The sequence below is a fragment of the Ceratotherium simum genome, chromosome 1 (assembly GCF_057802395.1).
Source record: "Ceratotherium simum simum isolate JZ-2026a chromosome 1, ASM5780239v1, whole genome shotgun sequence".
Lineage (NCBI taxonomy): Eukaryota > Metazoa > Chordata > Mammalia > Perissodactyla > Rhinocerotidae > Ceratotherium > Ceratotherium simum.
The window spans coordinates 83,895,168-83,916,645 of NC_141900.1; the positions used below are offsets into that span (position 1 = coordinate 83,895,168).

The 21,478-nt window shown below is 39.2% G+C and overlaps 1 protein-coding gene across 1 annotated transcript in view; it reads right to left on the reverse strand.

The window, feature by feature from the left end:
- Nucleotides 1-920: 920 nt before the first annotated feature.
- The window catches only part of LOC147918265 (metabotropic glutamate receptor 8), a 128,334-nt gene continuing 107,776 nt past the window's right edge, over nt 921-21,478 (reverse strand). Inside the window, exons 2-3 of the mRNA XM_087434253.1 lie at nt 1,266-1,482; nt 921-937 (exon numbers count right to left, since the gene is read on the reverse strand). Of these exons, the coding sequence (XP_087290379.1) occupies nt 921-937; nt 1,266-1,482 (234 nt within the window). The remainder of the gene's footprint in view (nt 938-1,265; nt 1,483-21,478) is intronic.

Here is a 21,478-nt window from a genome sequence, read left to right on the forward strand (position 1 = left end):
TCCAGAGAGCAAAGATTATGGTTTCATGGCTTATAACAGGTGTGAATAGTTGGCCAATGAAATCAATTAACCCAATCTGTCCAACAGGACCATGCCTTTTCTACATTTTCTGCAACAGCACAGCACCGGAACAAAGGTTAAACATACTAAACATTGTGTATAATAAATTTGCATGCCCTATTATGTGCATAAGAACAGATCCCAGGCATCTGCAAGTCGTTTCAAAAGAAAATCTTGTCCCAATAACTTTAGACTCCTTGTCTTTGCTCATTATGGATAAGTGCAAATCACTCCCAAGATCTTTTCCGGAGTTGTAGACTCCAAGAAAGGCAATAAATTACCAACATAATTTTTTCCTTCAAGTTCAAAATTAGTTAAAAATAGCCAATGGTCACTTTAATTTTTCCACAAAATATTGTTATTACTCTTATAGAAAAATACGTAAACTTTATTCAGTAATTCTTATTAAGAATAATAGTATTTCTTAAGGAAGAGTAATATGTCTCCTTTCAACCACAAAGTTATACTGTTGACTTATCAGCCATAAGATTTGTGCTCTAAGTTGTTTTTTGTTTGGTTCTGTCTTTTCCAAGAAGTGAGATGGATTTACAACCTCATGGCTAAACAGACGTGACGAAATGCCTACAGAAATTTGGATAAGCACCTTGAAAAAAGCCGTGGATGGAGTTCATCAGCACCTTGTTCTAACCAACTTTTTATATTTTGCCCTTCATCCCACTGTAAGCTTCAGAGTTTAAGGTAAGAATAAAAATGCAAAAAGTCAAATATGACAATAAGAATATCGCTTAAGTATAGCTTGGGGGCTACCTCAGGATTGTTTTAAAATGATTACCAGTCTTAATCCCTCTAGTGTTGGATGTTAAACTCCACTGTCTTTTTTTTTTTAATTTAATGACTTGCTAATGTAAACTTTCATCTAGAACAATCAAACAGTATGTCATTTATTCAAATTTACAGTGACTCCAATGTGCCAGCAAACTCCCTCATCAAAACAGACAATTTTAAAAAATGTTCACCTGAGTCAGGAGCTCTATTTCCTAAATTAGCACCAAAGTGTCACCTTGATCTACCATGAACAACAAAATCATTTATAATAAACCCAGCTTCCCCCTAGAGTGGACAGCCTAGGTCACGCATCTATAGGAGCTCTAATTATTCCATACAAATCAGAGAGCACTTGGAGATGCTCAGACTTCTGTAGTCTGTTGCCTCCAAATACAATCATCTGATAAATATATACTTACCAATCTCCCTTGAGATCTGAGTGAAGGCCTCCACACCACTCTCTCCGTAGTTGCCCTCAGAAGCCAGCGTCGACACATAATTCCACCCCAGTGCCGTCACGATGTCCACCATGGCTTGCGCTTGGTAGGAGTCAGGCGGGACCACCCGAGAGAAGAAGTCATACCTGGTGTTATCACTTAGCTCTGGGGCTGTGGATGCATAGCTGATTTGAGGTATCTGCAAAACAAATGACAGGTCATTTCGACCCACGAGGAATCTTGTCGAATGATGGACTGTCACAAGACACTAAACAGCCAAAGCTATACCAGAAACCTAGACATATCAGCCTGAAGCCAAAATGTGGTTTTATGACCACCAATTTAATTAGGAAGTATTTTATTTGGTCTGTGGGCTGACCTTCTTTCAAAGCACATTTCTAAACAGCAGTAATTCAGTTTAGCTTCAGGTTCCTTTGTTTCTGAAGCCAAAGCAAAACCTTTGTGCTTTGCATTGTTGTTGCTTTTTTATTCTGTACATGATTACTTCTGGTGCAGAAATGAAGGTATCATACATACATACATCAGAAAAGGTCACCTCTGAAATTGTCTTTGGCTTTAGGACATAAAGGCTACACAATGATGAACAGAGAATTTAATATGAGATTTTTTTACACTTGATACTCTTTCAGTCTTAAGATCATATTTTTGGTAAATTATTTTAAATATATAGTTTTTCAAATCTATTCACTAATTATTGATATAATCATTGAGTACCACAAAAAGATTTGGGAATAGTCAACCATGTACCTTCTAATAAAAACAAGTTTCTAGCCACCCCTCCAAAAAAATCACAAAACAGGAAACCATACTATAATTTCTTTAAGAAAAGAGACTATTTTCTAACATAAACATGGTGAATTGACAAAAACTTTCAAAACTAGGAATCTTATGTTGTTTCTCCTAAATAAATTCAAACTGAGTAACAAATTAACTACAGACCACAAATTTGCTCCTAAAAAACTTTTCAAATGTAACATATATTCATATATCCTCATAAGTGAGGACTCTTACTAAACCAGTGAAAAGTGCCAGGAGAGAAGAACATATGGATGCTAAAGAAGTGCAGCAAAAGGACTGGCCTCATGGTGTAGTTAAGCTCAGTGCACTCTGCTTTGGCAGCCCGGGTTCACCAGTTCGCATCCCGGGCAAGGAGCTACACCACTCGTCAGCCATGCTGTGGCAGGGACCCACATATAAAATAGAGGAAGATTGGCACAGATGTTAGCTCAGTGTTAATCTTCCTCAAGTAAAAAAAGAGGAAGATAGGCAACAGATGTTTTTAGCTCAGGGCAAACTCTTTCTCAGCAAAAAAATAAATAAATAAAAGTGCACCAGAAGGACACGAAGGCTAGACAGAAGCACAGAATATGCAGGAAATCGGGCAAACAAGGCAGGAAAGCACATTTAAGCCACAGGAAACTGCACACCCAAAGGCACAGAGTCAAGAAAGGACATGGTAGATTCCAGGAATTGCAGCATTTCACATGGCAGGAATACAGGATACCGAGGGAGGAACACCAGGAAATAAAAGCGCAGAGCTAGACAGATGATGAAAGGCTAGTCACGTATGACAAGGAGTATGGATTTTATCACAAAGGGCATGGGGAAGAAACAAGTAATTGTAACCAAGGAAGTGACATAATCAGATTTTTGTTTTAGAAAGATCACATTGGCAGCAGTGGAGAGAACAGGGATTCTCAAATTTCAGTGTGCACCTAGGTAACACTATTCCCAAAGATTCTGACTCTGTAAGTCTAGAGGTCTGGGAATCTGCATTTTAATGTGCCCTCCAGAAGAATCTGATGCAGGTGGACCCACACGATGCTTAGAGATACACTGAATTAAAGGCAAGCCATACTAGATGCAGAACCACCAATCAGAACACTACGATAGAAATCTGAGTAAGAAAGTATGAAAGCTGAACTAAGGCAGTGGCAGGGGGGAAAAAGGAAGGATGTGGAACTTGTAAGTATCTAAAAGACAGAGAAAGCTGTAGGTGATGAGGAGAAATATGGAATGACTCTCAGTTCTATGGCTTTGGTAACTGGGAGATGATGTTTGCTATTTACCCAGATAGACAAAAGGACAAGAGAAGATTTGACAGACAAAAACAATGAATTTTACTTTTGATTTGCTTCTTTTAAGGTTTCTGTGAGATGAATGAAAGCAACTAAAAAGTGGGCAATAATATCGGATAATCTGAAGACTCTCTTAATTCGGGACTGGAGATAAAGAATGGTGGGAGTACAATGGACTTGGTAGTTCAAGCCACAGGAGGGCATATAATCACCCAATGAAAGTATGAAGAGTGAAAGAAGGGCAATTTGGGAGGGTGAGCTATGCAGCTATGTATCTCATCACTCCTCTGCTGCCACGCTGTGAGTGAATGTTAAGAGGTCAAAATGACTCCAAGAGCCCTAACTCAGGTTGCTTGGTTGAAGATGCAGGTTTGACTCCCACATAAAACAGTTAGCTTTGCTCTCCATTAGATCCCACAGTGCTCTGATGTCAAAGAGGCTGTAGATCTACCTTCCTACTCAGGCCTGTATACCCTGGAATCCAACCATTGCCCACTACCCTCTGGCCAACTGATTCCCAATGCACATAGCAGTTTGGGTTTTTTTTAATTTCAACACTTTATTTGTGATGTCTTTCCTTACCAATTTTATTTGGAAATAGAATTGGTTAATTTTTCTTGGGGGGATTTTTTGGGCAGCTGCCAATTTTTTTAAATTTAGGTATAATTGGCATACATTACATTAGTTCCAGGTGTACAATTATTCAATATCCATATATATTGCAAAGTGATCACATTAAGTCCAGTCAACATCCGTCATCATACATAGTTACAAAATTTTTTTTCTTTTGATGAAATTTCAAGATCCACCCTCTTATCAACTTTCAAACATATCACACAGTATTATTAGCTATAGTCCCCATTCTGTACATTACATCCCCGTGACATTTATTTTATAGCTGAGAGTTTGTGCTTTTAACTCCCTTCTCCCATTTTGCCCACCCCCAACGCCCCTGCCTCTGGGAAACCACCAATCTCTTCTCTGTATCCATGAGCTTGGTTTTTTGTTTGTATGTTTCTTTTGTGGGGTTTTATTTTAGATTCTTCATATAAGTGAGATCATATCATTTTTGCTTTCTCTGTCTGACTTATTTCATTTAGCATAATGCCCTCAAGTTCCATCCATGTTGTCACAAATGGCAAGATTTCCTTCCTTTTTATGGCTGAATAATATTTCATTATATATATGTTATTATATATATGCATATATATATATACACACAAACACACACACACACACACCACATTTTCTTTATCCATTCATCCATCAATGGACACTTAGGTTGCTTCCATATTTTGGCAATTATAAATAATGCTGCAATGAATACAGGGGTGCATATATCTTTTTGAGTTAGTGTTTTCCACGTGGAGGTTTTGACTTTCCTCTCGACATCTTTGAAAAGCCCTCAACATCTGTATAACTTTTCTTAGGTCTAGCGAGTCCTACTCCATATTGGTGACCAATGAAGTGACACTGAACTTCCCAAGATATAAAAGCCTCAGTTACCTAGGGAACAGAAGTAGAACAATTTGCTTGGAGCTCTCCAGGGTGCTATAGAATCCATTCAGCCTCTGTGTAACCTGTATCTATGTATATTGGTTCTAATAATGATTTAACTCCAAATTCTTCCTGGTCCTGTTCTCCTAGTGAGACCATGTTAATTTACTTATTAACAATGTGGGAACACCAAAACCAGTCTGACCTGCCCCCTCCTGCCCCTTTGCTTACTCTGCCAGATACACTGGCCCTATCTTGGCAGATTGTTCCCTTGATTAGGCTCTGTGCCTTTATAATACATGACTACTCAGCAAGGACACCCCTCCAAATCTCAAGCCATATGCCAAACTTTGGCCTTTTTCACCTTTCTTGCTCGCTTCTAGGGGACCTAGAGGAGATACAATGGATGACTCAGTAAGATCTACCCTTTACTAGGTAAAACTTTCCCAAAGACCAAGAGCATGTGCATTTCCATGTTCTAATGAAAGAAACTCAACAGCCTGACCTTCACTTTGGAAGGAATTCTGTGCACATGTGAGTGTGGTGTGTGTGCATGCGTGTGTGTGTAGGAGGGGATGGGGAGCATTCTATAGCACTATACCATTTCCCTGTCCTATTTGGACACATAATAATCCCCCCACTTCCTCAGCTACTCAGAGTCCAGCAGTAAAATGTCTTATACAACCCCCACCCTGCCTATAATAATGAGCCACCCTTTTCTAAAAATGAGCACAAAGTGTGAAAATTGAGTGTTTGAAACCAAAACTAATTATCTCAAATTACTACCTTCAGTCAGTCACTTTCAGGGCTGTTTAATTAGCAGTCAGCATCATGTTTAGGATTAATTAAACAGGTGTAAAGGGTACATAAAATAAAAGTGCAGATGTAAAATGGCTGTTTGAATAATTAGGTAAAGGACTTTCTCCTCAAAGTCTCAAAGAGTTTTCTCTTTGCAAATCAACGTGCAGAAAAGTAACGTGCGAGTACGTTTGTATTTTCATTTGCTCAATTTTTGCCATGTTGCAGTATACAACAATAGACATCAGGTTACACTGATCATATTTCAAGACAACTTTTCAAGTTGTCATGAAGTCACATCTCATTTTTATTTTATTGTGGCCAACCACTAAGCATTGGCTCATTAAGCACTTAATTTCTGTGCCAGCATCCTCAATATTTGCACTATCCTCAAATGAAATCACTACTGGTAACTGAAGTAAGACTTTGTTTAAAACCTGAGACATTTCTTTTTATTTCCCTATACTAAATCCATCCTAACTCATCTCTTCATCCTGGAGGTTTCATCTACCAGAAACAATAACAACAATTGAAAAGGTAGTAAATAGGGGATAGAAGTAGAGAAGGAAAAGAAGAAGAAAGTACCAAGAAAAGAAGGTGTTAGGGAAAGCATTCCACATCAGCTCACTCTTTGTAAGAAGTAACATCCCTTATAAGCCTCTGTGAACTCTCACTTGCCCATTCAAAGGATAATATCCAAACTCTTCAGTCTGGCTCACGAAGCTCTGATAGCAGACTCTGTCCCACCCTCCTTCCCAATCTCAAGTCTTCCCTGTCACAAGCTGACAGCAGCTGCATCCCTGCCCATGCTGTTCCCTGGGTAGTGAGGCTCTTTCTGCTCTCCTCTGCCTGGTGATCTTCTGCACAAATTCAATATCCAACTCAAAAGTCACCTCCTACCTGGGAAGCTTTCATTAACTCTCTCAGACAGAGCTGTCTTTTGCTGCTCCTTGCTCCCATAACCTCCATCATCTGACATTAGAACCACAGCTGTGTACTGTTGTATAAGGTTCTCAGTGACAAAGTCTCTGTTGATTTATTTGGTATCCCCAGCACCTGACAGAGCAAGTGCTCAATGAATGTTTGGAGACAATTAACTAACCAAACTGTGGCAGGAATTTTGATACAGCTTCCTCCCCGTGGCCTCCTACCCTGCATTCCACCAAAATATTGTGCAGGCTATTTTCCATTTGCCCCTCTAAATCCTTCTCCGTCCTGCTATGTGTCCTACGAGGCCACTCTGTGACTACAGCACCTGGGTCCCTCACCTCAGCTTTTAGTTGAGTTGGGCCAGTAGAAGACACCAACAGGAGACGGGAGAGCAGGAGGAGACAGTAGTCAGAGTTTTGGTTCCCCCGTCTCCTTCACCACTGTTTGTACCCGAGCTCTCACTCACAGCTAAAGCCCTTGCCAGGTTCTAGTGACCACTCTCTTGTCCCTTCAGGTCTTGCCACTGTTGCTAGTTCCTGAGCACTTTCCCATCCTGTGTTCATTCCTTTCACTGTGCTAACACCTTATAAATAGCCCTTTTGTTAACCTCTCTCTCATTACCCGTGGAGTGTTCCAGAAGCCTGACTAACACACCCACTCTTTCCAGTCTCTGTGGAAGGGACATCCACTGCTGTGCTTCCCCAACCTCAGCCCTGTCCTAACCTCTTAGTCTTTCCCCATCCACTTTCCCTTCCAGCCTCTCTAGTACTGTCCTTACATGACTTTTTCCTTTCCTTTCTCTTTCATTAAGAGAAGGCATCAAATTGCATCATTTGAAAACACCTGTCATTGTGCTTTTTTTCATTTCTTGTTTCCTTGTCCTGAAGTTTCATAAGAATATGATGTGTGCTCAAGATAAGGTCATATTTCCATTACCCAAAATAAAGCACGTTTGAGGCAATTAATTGCACAATTCAAGATACTCATCACCATACCCTCCTTTAGAAACTGCTTTAGCTTCCACTTCTCTGATAATTGCACTGGTTAGGAAAAAACCCTTCTCCTTCTCCTTCTCCTTCTCCTTCTCCTTCTCCTTCTCCTTCTCCCACTACATTTACGTGTCAGCCCATAGAAGAGGAGATTCCTACTGCCAACTCCACCCCTCTTTGGGAGTTCCAGAATGCATATTTCCTACTTAGATCTCCACCTCTTACTTACTCTCCCCGAAGGAGAGGGGAAACTGAACAAGAGGTCAGAGTTCTACATTTCTTGAGCAAGAGTGGCTGACAGGCACTCTTGCTCAATATATATTTTGATAAAAGTATATATACATATATATATTTTTTTCTTTTTAAATAGAAGTTAGTAGAGATTATTGTCCTCTAGTGTCTGTTCTCTACTTCTAGACAGAATCCCAGATTTTCACCTAGGAATTGGCCACTCAAAAGAAAACTACATTTCCCAGCCTTCTTTGCAGCTGTGATCATTAGTGTAGTCGTGACTATAACTTCTGAAAAGTATCCTTAAAGTGAGAGGGCATGTGTTTCTCATGGCCCTTCTTTCCTGCTGGCTAGCATTTGAACAGAATGTCTAGAGTTCAATTAGTCATCTCAGGCCATGCCCTAGCGATCGTGGATCAAAACGCCACACCCTGGTCCAAGCCACTGTGATGTCTGGATTCCTGAAACCACTTGACTGTTCCTCCTGCTTCCATTCTTGTCCCTCTCAAATCCATTCTACACCAGCAACAAAACTGACCTTAAAAAAAAATCAGTTCACACCAAAATCTTGCTCAAAGCCCTTCAATCATCTCCCCATTGTTCTTAGAATAAAGCCCAAACCCCTTGCAGCATAATCCTCGTGATTTAGCATCTGGCCACCTTTCCCCTCACTCACCTGATCCAGCTACACGGGCTTCCTTTCCATTCCCTGATCTGGCCATGCCCTTTTTCCTCTCCAAGCCTCATGCCTATTTCTTTGCACATTTTTCCCAAATCCTTCCAGGCTTTTCTCATCCTTTAGCCTCAGCTCAGATATCTCCTCCTCAAACAGGCCTTCTTTGACCACTCCATGTATGGTGGCCACCCCATTGCTGGTAGTGCCTCATCACCCTATTTACTTCCTTCACTGATCACAACGTGTATTCATTTGTGGATTCTGTTTCCCCTACTAAAATGTAGATTCTACAGGGCTCTTCGTTGTGTTGTTTACAAGTGCAACATGGGCTTCTAGCACATAGTAGGGGTTCAATAAATATTCATTGAAAGAAAAATTGATCCATCCATCAATCAATCAAGGACCATTTTTATTATTTTCCTCCACGCATTGTAATTTTGAAAGATTTTTCTATAAAACTATTTAAGTAAAAAGTCACCCATTTCCCATTTTCTTTACCACTCAAAGATCTATCTATCTGATAAAACTTTTAATCAGCATGAAATATCTGTTATCAAGCTGAGGAGATAGAATTCCAGTCTAAATCAACTAAGTGCCATTTCAGTCATGGCTGTGCAGACACATCATAGGGACGCACACAATCACCACTGAGGCTGAAAGTGGCCGTGAAAACTTTGTAACTATCTTGGCAAATATTTTGACAGCTCATGGACTTCAATCTGTCATTAAAGAAAAATTAAAATTACATTACTAGTCAAGGACCAAAGTCACAGATTCTTTAATCATTTGCCCCTTCTTGCTTATCTTTATCTGCAAAATGGATATTCCAGATAGGGCTGAAAGTTTATCTCTCTCTCAAATGGACTGTGTGTCTCCCTGTTGCTGTCACTGAGTCTGACTACACGTGACTGAGATGGGGTGTTACTGAGATGCAAAGGGGCTGAGGGACTTTTAGACGCCAAAAATACTCTTCAGGGTCCAAGAAGCTTACAATTCCACTCCAGCTGCCTTTTTAAGGTTTCCCACCGTTTGCATATCGAAATACTATGGTGAGCTTGAAATTTTCTGTGTTTGCTCAAAACGGCATGAATCTTGCATACATTTCCCCAAGTGTCTTATTTATCAAAGATCCCTAGAAAGCCAAGACACTCCTGAAAAGCAGTCAGCCACCTAAAGCACAGCTCAGAGGAAGCCTCTCAGAATCATAGTAAATTTAAGTCTTCTTGTAAGAAACTTGCACACATCTGAGGACGGGTTTGCAGACAGAAGACAATTTAAGACCTGAGTCACACACATCTTCACCATCAATTCCTGCCAAAAAGGTTTTTGTTCTTTTTTATCTCTGCAAACAACCTTGTCCATTGATTGTCGAACTCAATGGTGGAGGAGGTTGGCGGGATGGGATCTTCATGCTGTTCAATAGCATCATTGGTTTTCTCCAGTGAAAGATCAGCTTGAAGCTGTGCTCTTCCCTCAGGGGGTAGCACTTGCCTGAGCACTTCTTCAGTGATGCTGGCCTTAGCAACAGCAGCCATCACTATGATAGCTCCCTGACACCTGGTCTTGGGATGGATTTGTTGTTGCTGCAGAACCAGGTCCAGAAAAGCATAATGATTACAGCCATTAACTTTGTCTTTTCAGACTTGACTGCTCCCTGGTATTAAAACGACTAGTTGCTATTAGTGGCAAAACATGAGTTTGTAATCAGAAATTAGATAAAAGTGAGGAGTCAGGGCTAGAAGTCAATGCCCAGCACTGACCTTCCCCTTCTCACACTGCCCTGAGCTTTCATGCTCCTCTCAGCTTCATGAAAATGGAATAAGGAGAGGGAAAAGGAGAAAGGAACATAGAGCCAAAGAGTGGAATAATAATGAACAGCGATGGCTATCCTGAGTTTGCTTCCAAAAACATGAAGAAGTACTATTCCCCTCCCAAAATAAGACCTGCTCAAAGCAATTCCACCCACACAGTGGACAGATAGTAAGCTTCCTGTTTGCACAAGTTAGTGCCAAATGTGAAATTCAGTCTCTGCCTTTCTTCTCAGTTGAATTCCCAGAGTTGATTCACAGAAGGACACAAACTTTTGTGTTTTGATGCACGGTGGAGCTTAGCAAAAGAAAAGGAGACAAGGCCTATTGAAATAGGAAATTGTGGAGGCCATGGAGAGAGAGAAAAGAGAGATTTCATTGTACCATACTTTTAATCCTTCTCCCCAACATCAGCTCATTCAGAGTAAGCAAAAGCTATCTACACACACACACTGAAAAGGCCTGTGGTTAGTGAACACAGGTGAGTATAACACAATGTTAGTAGGTTTAAGGCCATGAGTTTAACTCTGTTATGAGCCAGGATGCAGACCTTATCCCTTATCAGATCATTCCTCCTTACAAATGCACAGCACCGATAACAAAGCCAACCAGAGAAAGGAGAGAAAAAGTCAATCCATTCTCACTACTAGATAAATAATTCAAAGATGGTTTGCTACTAATGGTGAATCTGAAATTCCAGTGGCAAATATAAAGAAGATCAAGTCATAGGAGGCACGCTTTCTTCAAAACATAAAAAGTGCATTTTTGTATATATGTATGCCTGAAAGTATACATGTATACTATGCTTACAATGTCATTTCTTGGTTTCAGATAATCCATTGGGATATTCTACTGTATTGTAAAAGGGTGCATTTTCTCAGCACTTTTTCAAGGGTATTGTATGAGTCAGGGAAGCAAAGAAAACAAATGGCACACTCAAATTAGCATAACTCAGGGGGTTAATAAAGGGACTATTTTCAAGGCAGGGGCAGTACATAGAGAATGGCGATGGAAAGCCACAATCCAGTAAAAGTCAGAGAGGGGAAGTTGCTACCCCTGGGCCCTAAGGGCCAGAGGAGGGAGCAGTTACAGAAACCTGAAGGAGTCATGAAAGTAAGCCATGTTGAGAGAAGCAGTGACCTCCCTGCAGGGACACAGCCAGCCCCTGGCAACCCCATAGGGAAAGAGCCAAAAAAATTATATCCTGACCTCTCCTCGCTGACCTCTTGCTGGCTCTGTCCTTGACCAAACCCACTGGAAACCAAGGGCAAGAGAACCTGTTGATGTTGTCTGGACAGAGCTGCTTCCCAGGGCAGTGAACAGAAGGCAAAAGAGAAGGTGAATGTGAGGGGCAAGCAGACGCTATCCATCCCAGGTCTCATTCATCATTGACCATTAGACACCTTAAATAAATTTACTCATGGCTGTGCATATTTCCAGTTGTCTATGTTATACTGCTTTTTTATAACTTGATGCTTTCAAATACTTTTGGCAGAACAACTACACTAAGACATTTTGGCTTAGCTGTTAGAAATTCCAACCCTAAAACTAGGCCAAGTAAGTCAGAATTTCTTTTGGAAAATAAAATAACTAACATCCTGTTTAAAAAAAGAAGTGTAATGATTTTAATCAAATTGGTAATGACATTTGACTTCTAACCTCGTTACTTAAAATGAAAGACAAGCAATCCGTGAACATGAAAGAATTTACATATAAACAACCATAATTACACCCTATAAGATGAATAAACCCTTTTTTACGTCTGCTAATTACATTTTACAATGAGAAAGCACAGCAGCTCCTAGGGGAAAGCGTTGTTATAATCTATCAAGTCACTAGTAGTGTGGGAATTTTTAAGCCTAACTACTCTGCACATATGCATCCACAAGTTCTAATAGCAAGTTGGATTTAAAAGCTTCACTTTTTATGGAAGGGACTTTAATATTCCAACCAGTTCTATAGTTCCTCTAGATTATGACTTCTGATCTTCAATTTTGCCTTATAAAAAAAAAAAGTGAACACTGTATTTTTTTCTCCTTTCCACACATCTCAGTACTGTGTGATTTCTAGAAAATGATAACCAGTATATGCAATATTACAAATTAAAAATGTTAATTTAATGCACATACTTTTTCTGATTAGTGGTTAAATTAAACTCAATGTCTTTTTAATGCTTACTTTTTGATTAATTCATTCAACAAATTAGCTCCCACTATGTGCCAGACACCATGACAGGCTCTGGGAATAGGGCAGTAAACAACACATGGTCCTCCCACCACCATGGAGCATATGGTCAGATGGAAAAGACAGGCATTAAATAAACAATCACCCAAATAAACATTTAACAGCCATTGTAATAAGTGCTGTGAAAGAGAAATATAGGCTGCTAAGAGTAACAGGGTAACTCATCTGGTCCGGGGAGACTGGGAAGGCTTCCTTGAGGAAATGACATTAAGCTGACACATGAACAATGACGGAGAAAAGGGAATGAACACTGAACATCAGCCACAGATTGCCTCTTACTTCAGACTCCCTTCAGACGTGTAAACCACCCAATTTGTAGAAATGAAGAGGAGGAGCAGTCAAGTGATGGGTACTTCATTTTAGAAACTTGCCACAGGCTGAATAATATTACACCAAAGACCACCATTCCCCATGTTTTTTGCACTAGTATTTTCAAACACTATATGCATGATTTGGGTTCTCTTATTTAAGAAAATAACTATGTAATTATCAGCAGGAAACTGCATTATGTTCTCATAGATCCTGAGGTTTGTAAGGGTCAAGAATGAATGAACAAATGAATGGATAGATGGAGGATGAAAGAATGAATGAATCCAACAGAAAGCAAGCCCATAGAAAAGAAACAACTTTAAGGCAAGAGGTCAGGAAAAATAAATGTATACTCTATATTACATATAAGCTCTAATATTTGTTTCCTTAGGAAAGTAAAAAAAAAGTGATTGAAAAGTAAAAAGAGGGGGCCGGCCCGGTGGCTTAGAGGTTAAGTGCGCGCGCTCCGCTACTGGCGGCCCGGGGTTCGGATCTGGGCACGCAGCGACGCACCGCTTGTCCGGCCATGTTGAGGCGGCGTCCCATATAGAGCAACTAGAAGGATGTGCAGCTATGACATACAACTATCTACTGGGGCTTTGGGGAAAAGAGGAGGACTGGCAAAAGATGTTAGCTCAGAGCCAGTCTTCCTCAGCAAAAAGAGGAGGATTGGCATGGATGTTAGCTCAGGGCTGATCTTCCTCACAAAAAAAAAAAAAAAAAGAAGAAAAGTAAAAAGAAACTCATCATTTTTACTCAGGGAGTGAAGACTTTGGGATAGGATTTCAAAAGACATGAGAGGCAGGTTAGAACTACCCAGGAGGAGAATAATCTGGTCTTTTTTTCCTTTCCTTACAAGACAATACACATTTTTGGCACCTCTCAAGAGGAGGAAAGAGAAACAAATGGATCCGTCCAACTCTGAAAACTCTGCTCAGTGACACAGCATCCCAGGAAGACAGGGAGAATGTCATTCCCTGATTTCATTATTTCTAACTACTACTGCCAGGATTCCACTGCATTCCACTGCAAAAAGATGCCTCTTTGATCCTTTCTCAACAAAGTTTTCAAACGGCTTGGGATTTCAAAATGAAATCTATCTCTAAGTATTCTTCTAAACAAAAGGTAGGGAAAACTTTGCAATGAGTTCCTTAGGACAGTGAAAATTTTCTGTAAAGAGGTTTTCTTACATAAGTACAAAAAATGATCAATTATGATTTTTTATATTAGAAAAAACAAAATGATGCCGTGACACTTCTTAGTCATTTGCTAAATCACTTAAAAATTTAACTCTCCCAGTCGCTAATTCCCATCACAGCTGAATTAAAACTATCACCTAGCATTTAATTTTCCTCTTCTGCTGATTTCCTTGCTGTGCAATTGCCACTGTGGTTCAATTTTTCCCCCAAGCATGTCAGCACTAGAACATTAAAAAATAAAAGTTAGTAATTATAACCAATGAATTGAAGTCAATAAACCTTAAGCTGGCAAATATTCCATTTAGGCTGGCATTTTGCCACTCAATAATACATGATTTGAATCCTGAAAATAAGGAAGAATGTTGATACGGACATTTGTCTGCACAAATAAGTTTCCCAGCTGACAATTCCTTGGATTTTCAGTGATTATCCACATTCATTGATACCCTGGTCTTCAATTGATTATTTATCCCCCACTTGGCATCCAGGATTCTGAACACCAAATACCACTGGAAATTTTCATTTCCTTTATGTTGAGTGAGCTGGTGAACTCCAAATGTTAGAAGGGGGTACCTATGTGGTTAAAGGTCTTAATTAGAGCTCCATTTACATAGGAAGAAAACCCACTTCATTCCAAAGACCAAATAGCTTATTTTATAAATGGCCATCATTGGATAATAGGAAAAGTAGATGAGAGAATGTAAATGATTCAGATTCCATTATTCCACCACATATTGGAGAATGTGCCAACCACATGTTCCTCTGACAAGCATCATATTATCATCTTAGTATCCAAATGGCAGCACATTATGTTTCCCCAAAGTGAATGTATTAGCCCTTTCTGCCCATCTCTGCCCCAACCACAATCCTTTTTTTTGAAAAAGGCTAGCTTATTGCTCTTGATAAACCTCCTTTATGTGTCATATCCCGTCTGCACACCTAATTCATGAAACGCTGTGTGTGTGTGTGTGTGTGTGTGCATGCATAAATATACATGTGTACATGTGTTTGGCTAGTTTTGCCAACATTTATTTAACATGCTATATTGGCCAAGAACTGTACAAAGCTCTCTATCTCCATTTTATGGATGAGAAAACTGAGATCCGGAGATGTTAAGTAACTTTCCTGAGACTGAATAATTTGTAAATGGCAGAATGGGATTCAGACCCAGGCAGTCTGACTCCTGACTCCTCTCTGAAACACCTCCACCCTCCACTTCCTCAGCACCATACTAAAATATTCATTCTTCAGTAGCTTTGCCTTCCACGAATACTCAAGTTCCTGAAGAAGCCACCACAGTTCCCTGTGCTCGGTTCTTCTGGTCACATACACAACTCCCCCAGGGTCACAGGTTATGACTCAGCTACAGCTTGGAAACCATTAACCATTACCAATATGGCATCATAGTGAAAAGGAAATGCTAACACTTACTCTCAGCAAATATGACCTCCCTCCTTTGGTTTCTGTCAATTACTACAGTTCCTTATGCGGAGGTTGGCTTCCTAGCCCAGTTGGGTACCCTCAATTGGCCAGAGACAGGGTTGCACACGTAGGGCTTGAGTAGGTTGGGCAGGAATCACCCAGGTCCACAAGGGCAGCCAGGAGCAGAAGGGGATCATCAAGGCCCAAAGGCCAGAGAGAGCATGTGCAAACACAACAGGGGGTGGGTAGCAGAGGCAGATATCAAAAAAGGTGGAAGGAGACAGCAGGGTATTCCAGGCATAGGGGACAGAATTTGATAGAAACAAACATATGAACAGATACGCTTAGAAAAAGCAATTCAGTGGTCTTGGTACAAGGTGTTTATGATCCCAGTTCAGTCTGGTTTTCTGTTTGTTTGTTTTCTTGTTTGTTTTTGGTTTTCATTTCAACAAGCATTTATTAAGCACTTACTATATGCCACTAGTCTTACTTGGCTTCAAGGAAAACTCGCTCTCCCAATTTTCCATGTAAATCGCTATCTCCTTTGTTGGCCTATTCCTTTTTTTCTTCCTTTAAATGTTAGTATTCTTTAGGATATAGCCTACGCTCTCTTTTCCTTTCACTTCACATCCACTCCAAATCTATAAATCCAGTCTAAATCTCTTTACTGAGCTCCAGACCCATATCCCACTTATTTGAAATCTCCTCTTGAGTATCCAGCAGGCATCTCAAAACAATGGGTCCAAAACTTATCACATCTTCCCCAGCAGAAACCAGAGGCCAAGTGGTACATCAAGGGCCTCAAATCACAGCAGGCCAATCAGCCTGGCTCCAAATTTATGGGACTGCTACATACTTGATTGTGTATAAGAACTTCCAACTACACAGTGCTGAGTGCTTTCCTCCTACAGCATACAATGCATGACTTTGGTCTACCTTGTCTGGCCATCATATTTCCTATATTTTTCAGTATTCATTTTAGCCACCATAAATTAAAACTTCTTAAAAATTAAATTTAGGTCTAAATTTCTTTGAAAGGAAAAAATTTACCCATGTGTTTTGGTATAAAAGATATACTCACATTGCAAAAGATTAATTTATCAGCATTGACTACAGTATCTGTAGTCAGTGAAGTTTTCTCTACAACCTTGCCGCTCAGTGTTGTCAGCAAACCCACAGCATCAGCATCACCTGGAAGCTTCTTAGAAATGCAGAACCTCAGGCCTCACCCCAGATCTACTGAATGAGAATCCGCATTTTAACAAGATCTCCAGGTGGTTTGTGCACACAATAAAGTTGGAGAAGCACTTCTCTAGTCTAAAGCACTGAATGTATACTCAGGAGCCCTATATTTTTTTTTGAAAAATTTCCATATCATGCTCAAAGAGATTTAAATGCATTCATTGAAAGGATTATATTGGTAAATCTGGATGTTATCATCAAGAGGAGATATAAAAGCTCCAAGTGCACTTTATGAAAAAGTTGGTGACTTGAACATGATGTTCACTTCCCCTAAGGTGAACAGCATTTCCTGATGGCTAGAAATTTCTTTTCAAAAATATTCCGCTACTCAAAAATTATGATTATACTTTAGGAGCATCATGTTTCAATTCTCGCATCAAATGCTGGCATAAAGTTTATTTTTAGTGTCATGGTAAATCTACAGACTAGTGAATATATCAGGTCGAGTGTTGAGTCAGTAAGAGGTTTTTAAATATGTTTCTTACTTATTTAAAAATAACAGATGACTTTTTGAAAAATAAAAATTTGACAAAGGCTGCATGATTGAATGCCAAATGTAAGATGCAATGCACCTTGTGATTGATACATTTCCCATAGCATTCATATGCAGCAGGATAATTTAGTGAGATATTCATCTTTATCTGAATCTTGTTGCTTTAGGAGACCCATGGAAGAATTTTTCCCCTTTTTTTTTTCTTTTGTGCCCTCCACAAGAGCAATTGAGCCTGTGTGCCCTAGAGAATGAACAGACCTGATATTCAGAAGCTTTAACCTATAGAAGCTGTACAGCTGAATTATCTCGAGAAAGAGGATCACCTAAGGTTTGAGGTGGATGATTCGGAAATGGAAATGGAGAGAAAGAATGGTATTTCAGCAGGGACTAGGAATGATGGAGATCTTCATTTTGCTCCTTCCTAGTGCCTGGGAAGCCAGGAACCTCATCAAAGAAGCATCTTTCCTATGCTTGCAATGGAAGGAATGGAGTCATCTCCTTTTAATAGCCCATGGGGGCTACAGTGAGCATGTCTATAGTGAACATCTCCATAGCATTGGAAACTGAAGTGTAGGCCCAAAATATGACAATGAGTGAATTTCTTGACACCAGTCAATGTCTCTCAGTGCCAGAATTATTTGATATAGAAGAAAAAAGTTTCTTGCACTTGAGTTTTGAAGAGCAAATTCATTCCTGATGCCTACTCCCTATCAGAGGGTAGGCTTGACAGCTAAGACTCTGGGATACACCGTTATTCTTTGGCAGATGCTAGGAAAGTACTATGCACATAGTAGATGATCCACATATGCTGTTGATTAACCATCTACTAGTGACCGTAAACCAACTCAGCATTCCTAACTTCTAATATCTGCAGCCTACCTGGTAAAACTGTTTCTCAAAAGCTTCCCACATTTTTGGTGCTTAAACGAAATACACTTTTCTTTTTTTATGAAGAGCTAACTCCTTTCTCATGGACCATAACTTAGATATATGAAGACATTTATTGCCTTTCCAATTCTCTCTAATTTTCTAAATAATCTAAATATGTAAATATTTTCATAATGGTTTGCCAGAGACTATATGTAAATATCATTGGTCCTCTTTTTAAAAAAAGAAGCAAAAAAGAAAACAAAACAAACAAACCTTTCAAACACTTCTATCTTATTAAAAAAATACTATTTCAACCTTAAACTTGATGAGACTTGCACATTGCTCTTTAGATGTCCTTTAATTTTTTAATTCTAAAGACTAAAAATTGAGAAAATTTAAAGCAGCTCATGATGGCATTTAAGAATATAATCTACCTTGAATTAGGACTGAGAATACAGAAAATGTAGACTTTTTTCTTTCATAAACAAATAAATAGAGAGTGGGGACAACAAGTGGGATTCAAGGTGGCTAAAAAAAGAAAGCAAAAGGACAAACACACAAGAAGAGGAGGAATTGGAAATGCTGAAAGATGGGAAAAAAGATTTTCAATAAGTAATGAAGAGACTATTTGCAGAAGAGGGGTCAAGAAGAGTGAGAAGAATCAAATACTGGATAAGAAACCAGAATTAGGGAAATAAGGCTAGAGACTGAGGAGAAGAAGATGGGCGGAGGCAGCAGTGGGGCTTGAGGATTGAACATGAGAAACAGGGAAAGAAACCTGAAAAGAGGAGAGAGAGAAGTGGGAGCCTTTAGCAGAGGATGGAAGAGGCAAAGAGGCCACTGTTTTCTCTCCAATCTTCCATCCTTGCTCAGGGGCTACCACTGACCTAATCATCTGGCAGTCATCTTTCCAGACTGGTGTAGACATGGTTCAGGGTGGTCTCATTCCACCCATACTAGTCTCCTGGATCACTGAGTTCCTTCATGACTAATCATCAGCCAGATGTTGTAATCAAACAAGTCTGGGCCTACAGAAACTTAACTGCATTATTCTGTCTGTGGTTTCTGATTAAACGTTACCAAGTTTCCTTCAAAAATTCTTCAGATCTCTGTCAATATGGGTCAAGTATTTTTCAAACATATTGAAGAATGCATCTTTTTTTTCCCCATTAGAAATAGAAGCCATCAGTTAAAGATAGCTGTCAATTTCCCACCACCAAACCGACAAACCTGACTTCCTGGGCATACATTCTCTCTCCCCTGCTTCTGTTACAAGAAGATATATATCGTTTCTTTCTATCTAAGATCAAGCTTCAACTCGTGCTCTGAATTGCACATGCAGCAGCCTGTCTGCTCTTGACACTATAGGTCGCCTCTCAAATCATTAACCTCATACTCTCAACTGGGTCCTTCCCGCCGGCATTTCTGTATACTCCAGCCTCTCCTATTTAAAAAGAAAACATTTTTTTAAAACAAATGAAACCATTTCCAAAACTCTCATCCTGCTATAGCTCTTGAGCTAACTTTTGTCTTCCCTTTACAACTGAATTTTTTAAAATTATCTAAACTTACTCTCTCCATTGTCTTACCATCCACTCTTTCCTCAGCATTGAATCTGGCTTCTGTCCCAAGGTTCTACTGAAATTGCTCTGGGCAAGGTCATTGAAACTTTTCATGTCACAAAATCCAATGGCCAATTTTCAGTCCTCATTTCACTTGAACCAGCATCATTAAAATCTTGACAATACCTTCCCTGGCTTCTGCAACATGTTCTCCTGGTTTCTTCTACTCTCTAGATGTTCCTTCTTTGTCATCTCCTCTAGTTCATCTTTCTTGCCTGGAATTTGAAAGTGGAGCTCCTTGAGGCCTGACCCAAAGCCTGGTTTTCTTCACATCCTTTTATTTTCACAAGGCGATAACATCCAATCATGCCATGACTTAGGTTGTCATCCATAATACTACAATTCCCAAATTTATCTCTTCAACCCAGATTTCTTCTCTAAAATGTAAATCTAACACCAAATGGATATTGGATCTCCACTTAAAAATTTCAACAGTACTTTGAATTCAATATGATCAAAACTGAATGCACAGACCCACACTTCTGGCCATGATGGAATAATTGGGACCAGATGTACCCTTCCTACTGTAAACAACTAGAAAACTGGACAAAATAGATGAAATAACTATTTTTAGACAATTTTCAGGACTGTGATCTCTGAGAAAGGGAAACAAATGAGTTGAGCTCTGTGATTGTCTTGGTTTCTATCTGGAAACGCCTTCTGGACTATGGAGTAGGGAGGGACATCTTAAGCAGAACAAGGTGATCCCATCGAATTGAAAAAAGAGTTCAAAGGAGCTGGAGTAACAATAATTTGTAGGTCGGAGAACCAGAGAAGAGGAAGCTATGCAGAGAAAGAGCTCCAGAAATCTGCACAGGTTTCCCCTCGACTGTTGCTAAGTGCTAAGTACTAAGTATATTTTACACTGTAAATATATTACAACTTTATTTGTCAATTATACCTCAATAAAGTTGAAAAAAGAAACCTCACTTCAATATAAAAACACAAAGAGGTTAAAAGTAAAAAGATAAAAAATATATACCATAGAAACACTAATTATAAAACAAGCTAAAATAGACAAAGACTTCATAACAAGGAATACTTTCTGAAATAGAGACAAACACTTCATACCAATAGAAACAAAATAAGAAAACACAACAATCCTACATTTATATGAAACTAAGTATAGAATATCAAAATACATAAAGCAAAACCTGAGAGACCTCAAAGAGAAGTATATAAATCTACAATTATAATTAAAGATTTTATCATTCCTCTTTCAGGAATTGATAGAACATGAAGACAGAAAATCAGTTAGAATATGGAAGATTTGAACAACACTATCAAGCAAGTTGAATTAATTAAAATTTATAAAACACTCTGCCCAGCAACAGCAGAATACACATTCTTTTGAAGTACACATGAAATATTCACTAAAACAGACCACATGCTGGGCCACAAAACATGTCTCAAAATGTTTTAAAGGATTGACATCAGATCATGTCTGTTGTCTGACCACAATATTAAACTAGAAATCAACAATGGGTAGATATCTGATAAATCCCTCAAATAATTTGATATTTAAATGCACACTTATAAAGAACTCATGGGTTAAAGAAGAAATCTAAAAGAAAAATTAGAAAACATTTTGAATTGTATAAAAATGATAACAACAGATCACAAGTTTTGGGAGCAGATACAGCAGTACTTAAGAGAAATTTATAGCTTTAAATGCTTACATTAGAAAAAAAATAAAGGTCTCAAATCAATTAACTAAGTTGTGGCCTTAAACTGCCACAGAAAAGAAGAGAAAATTAAAACCAAGT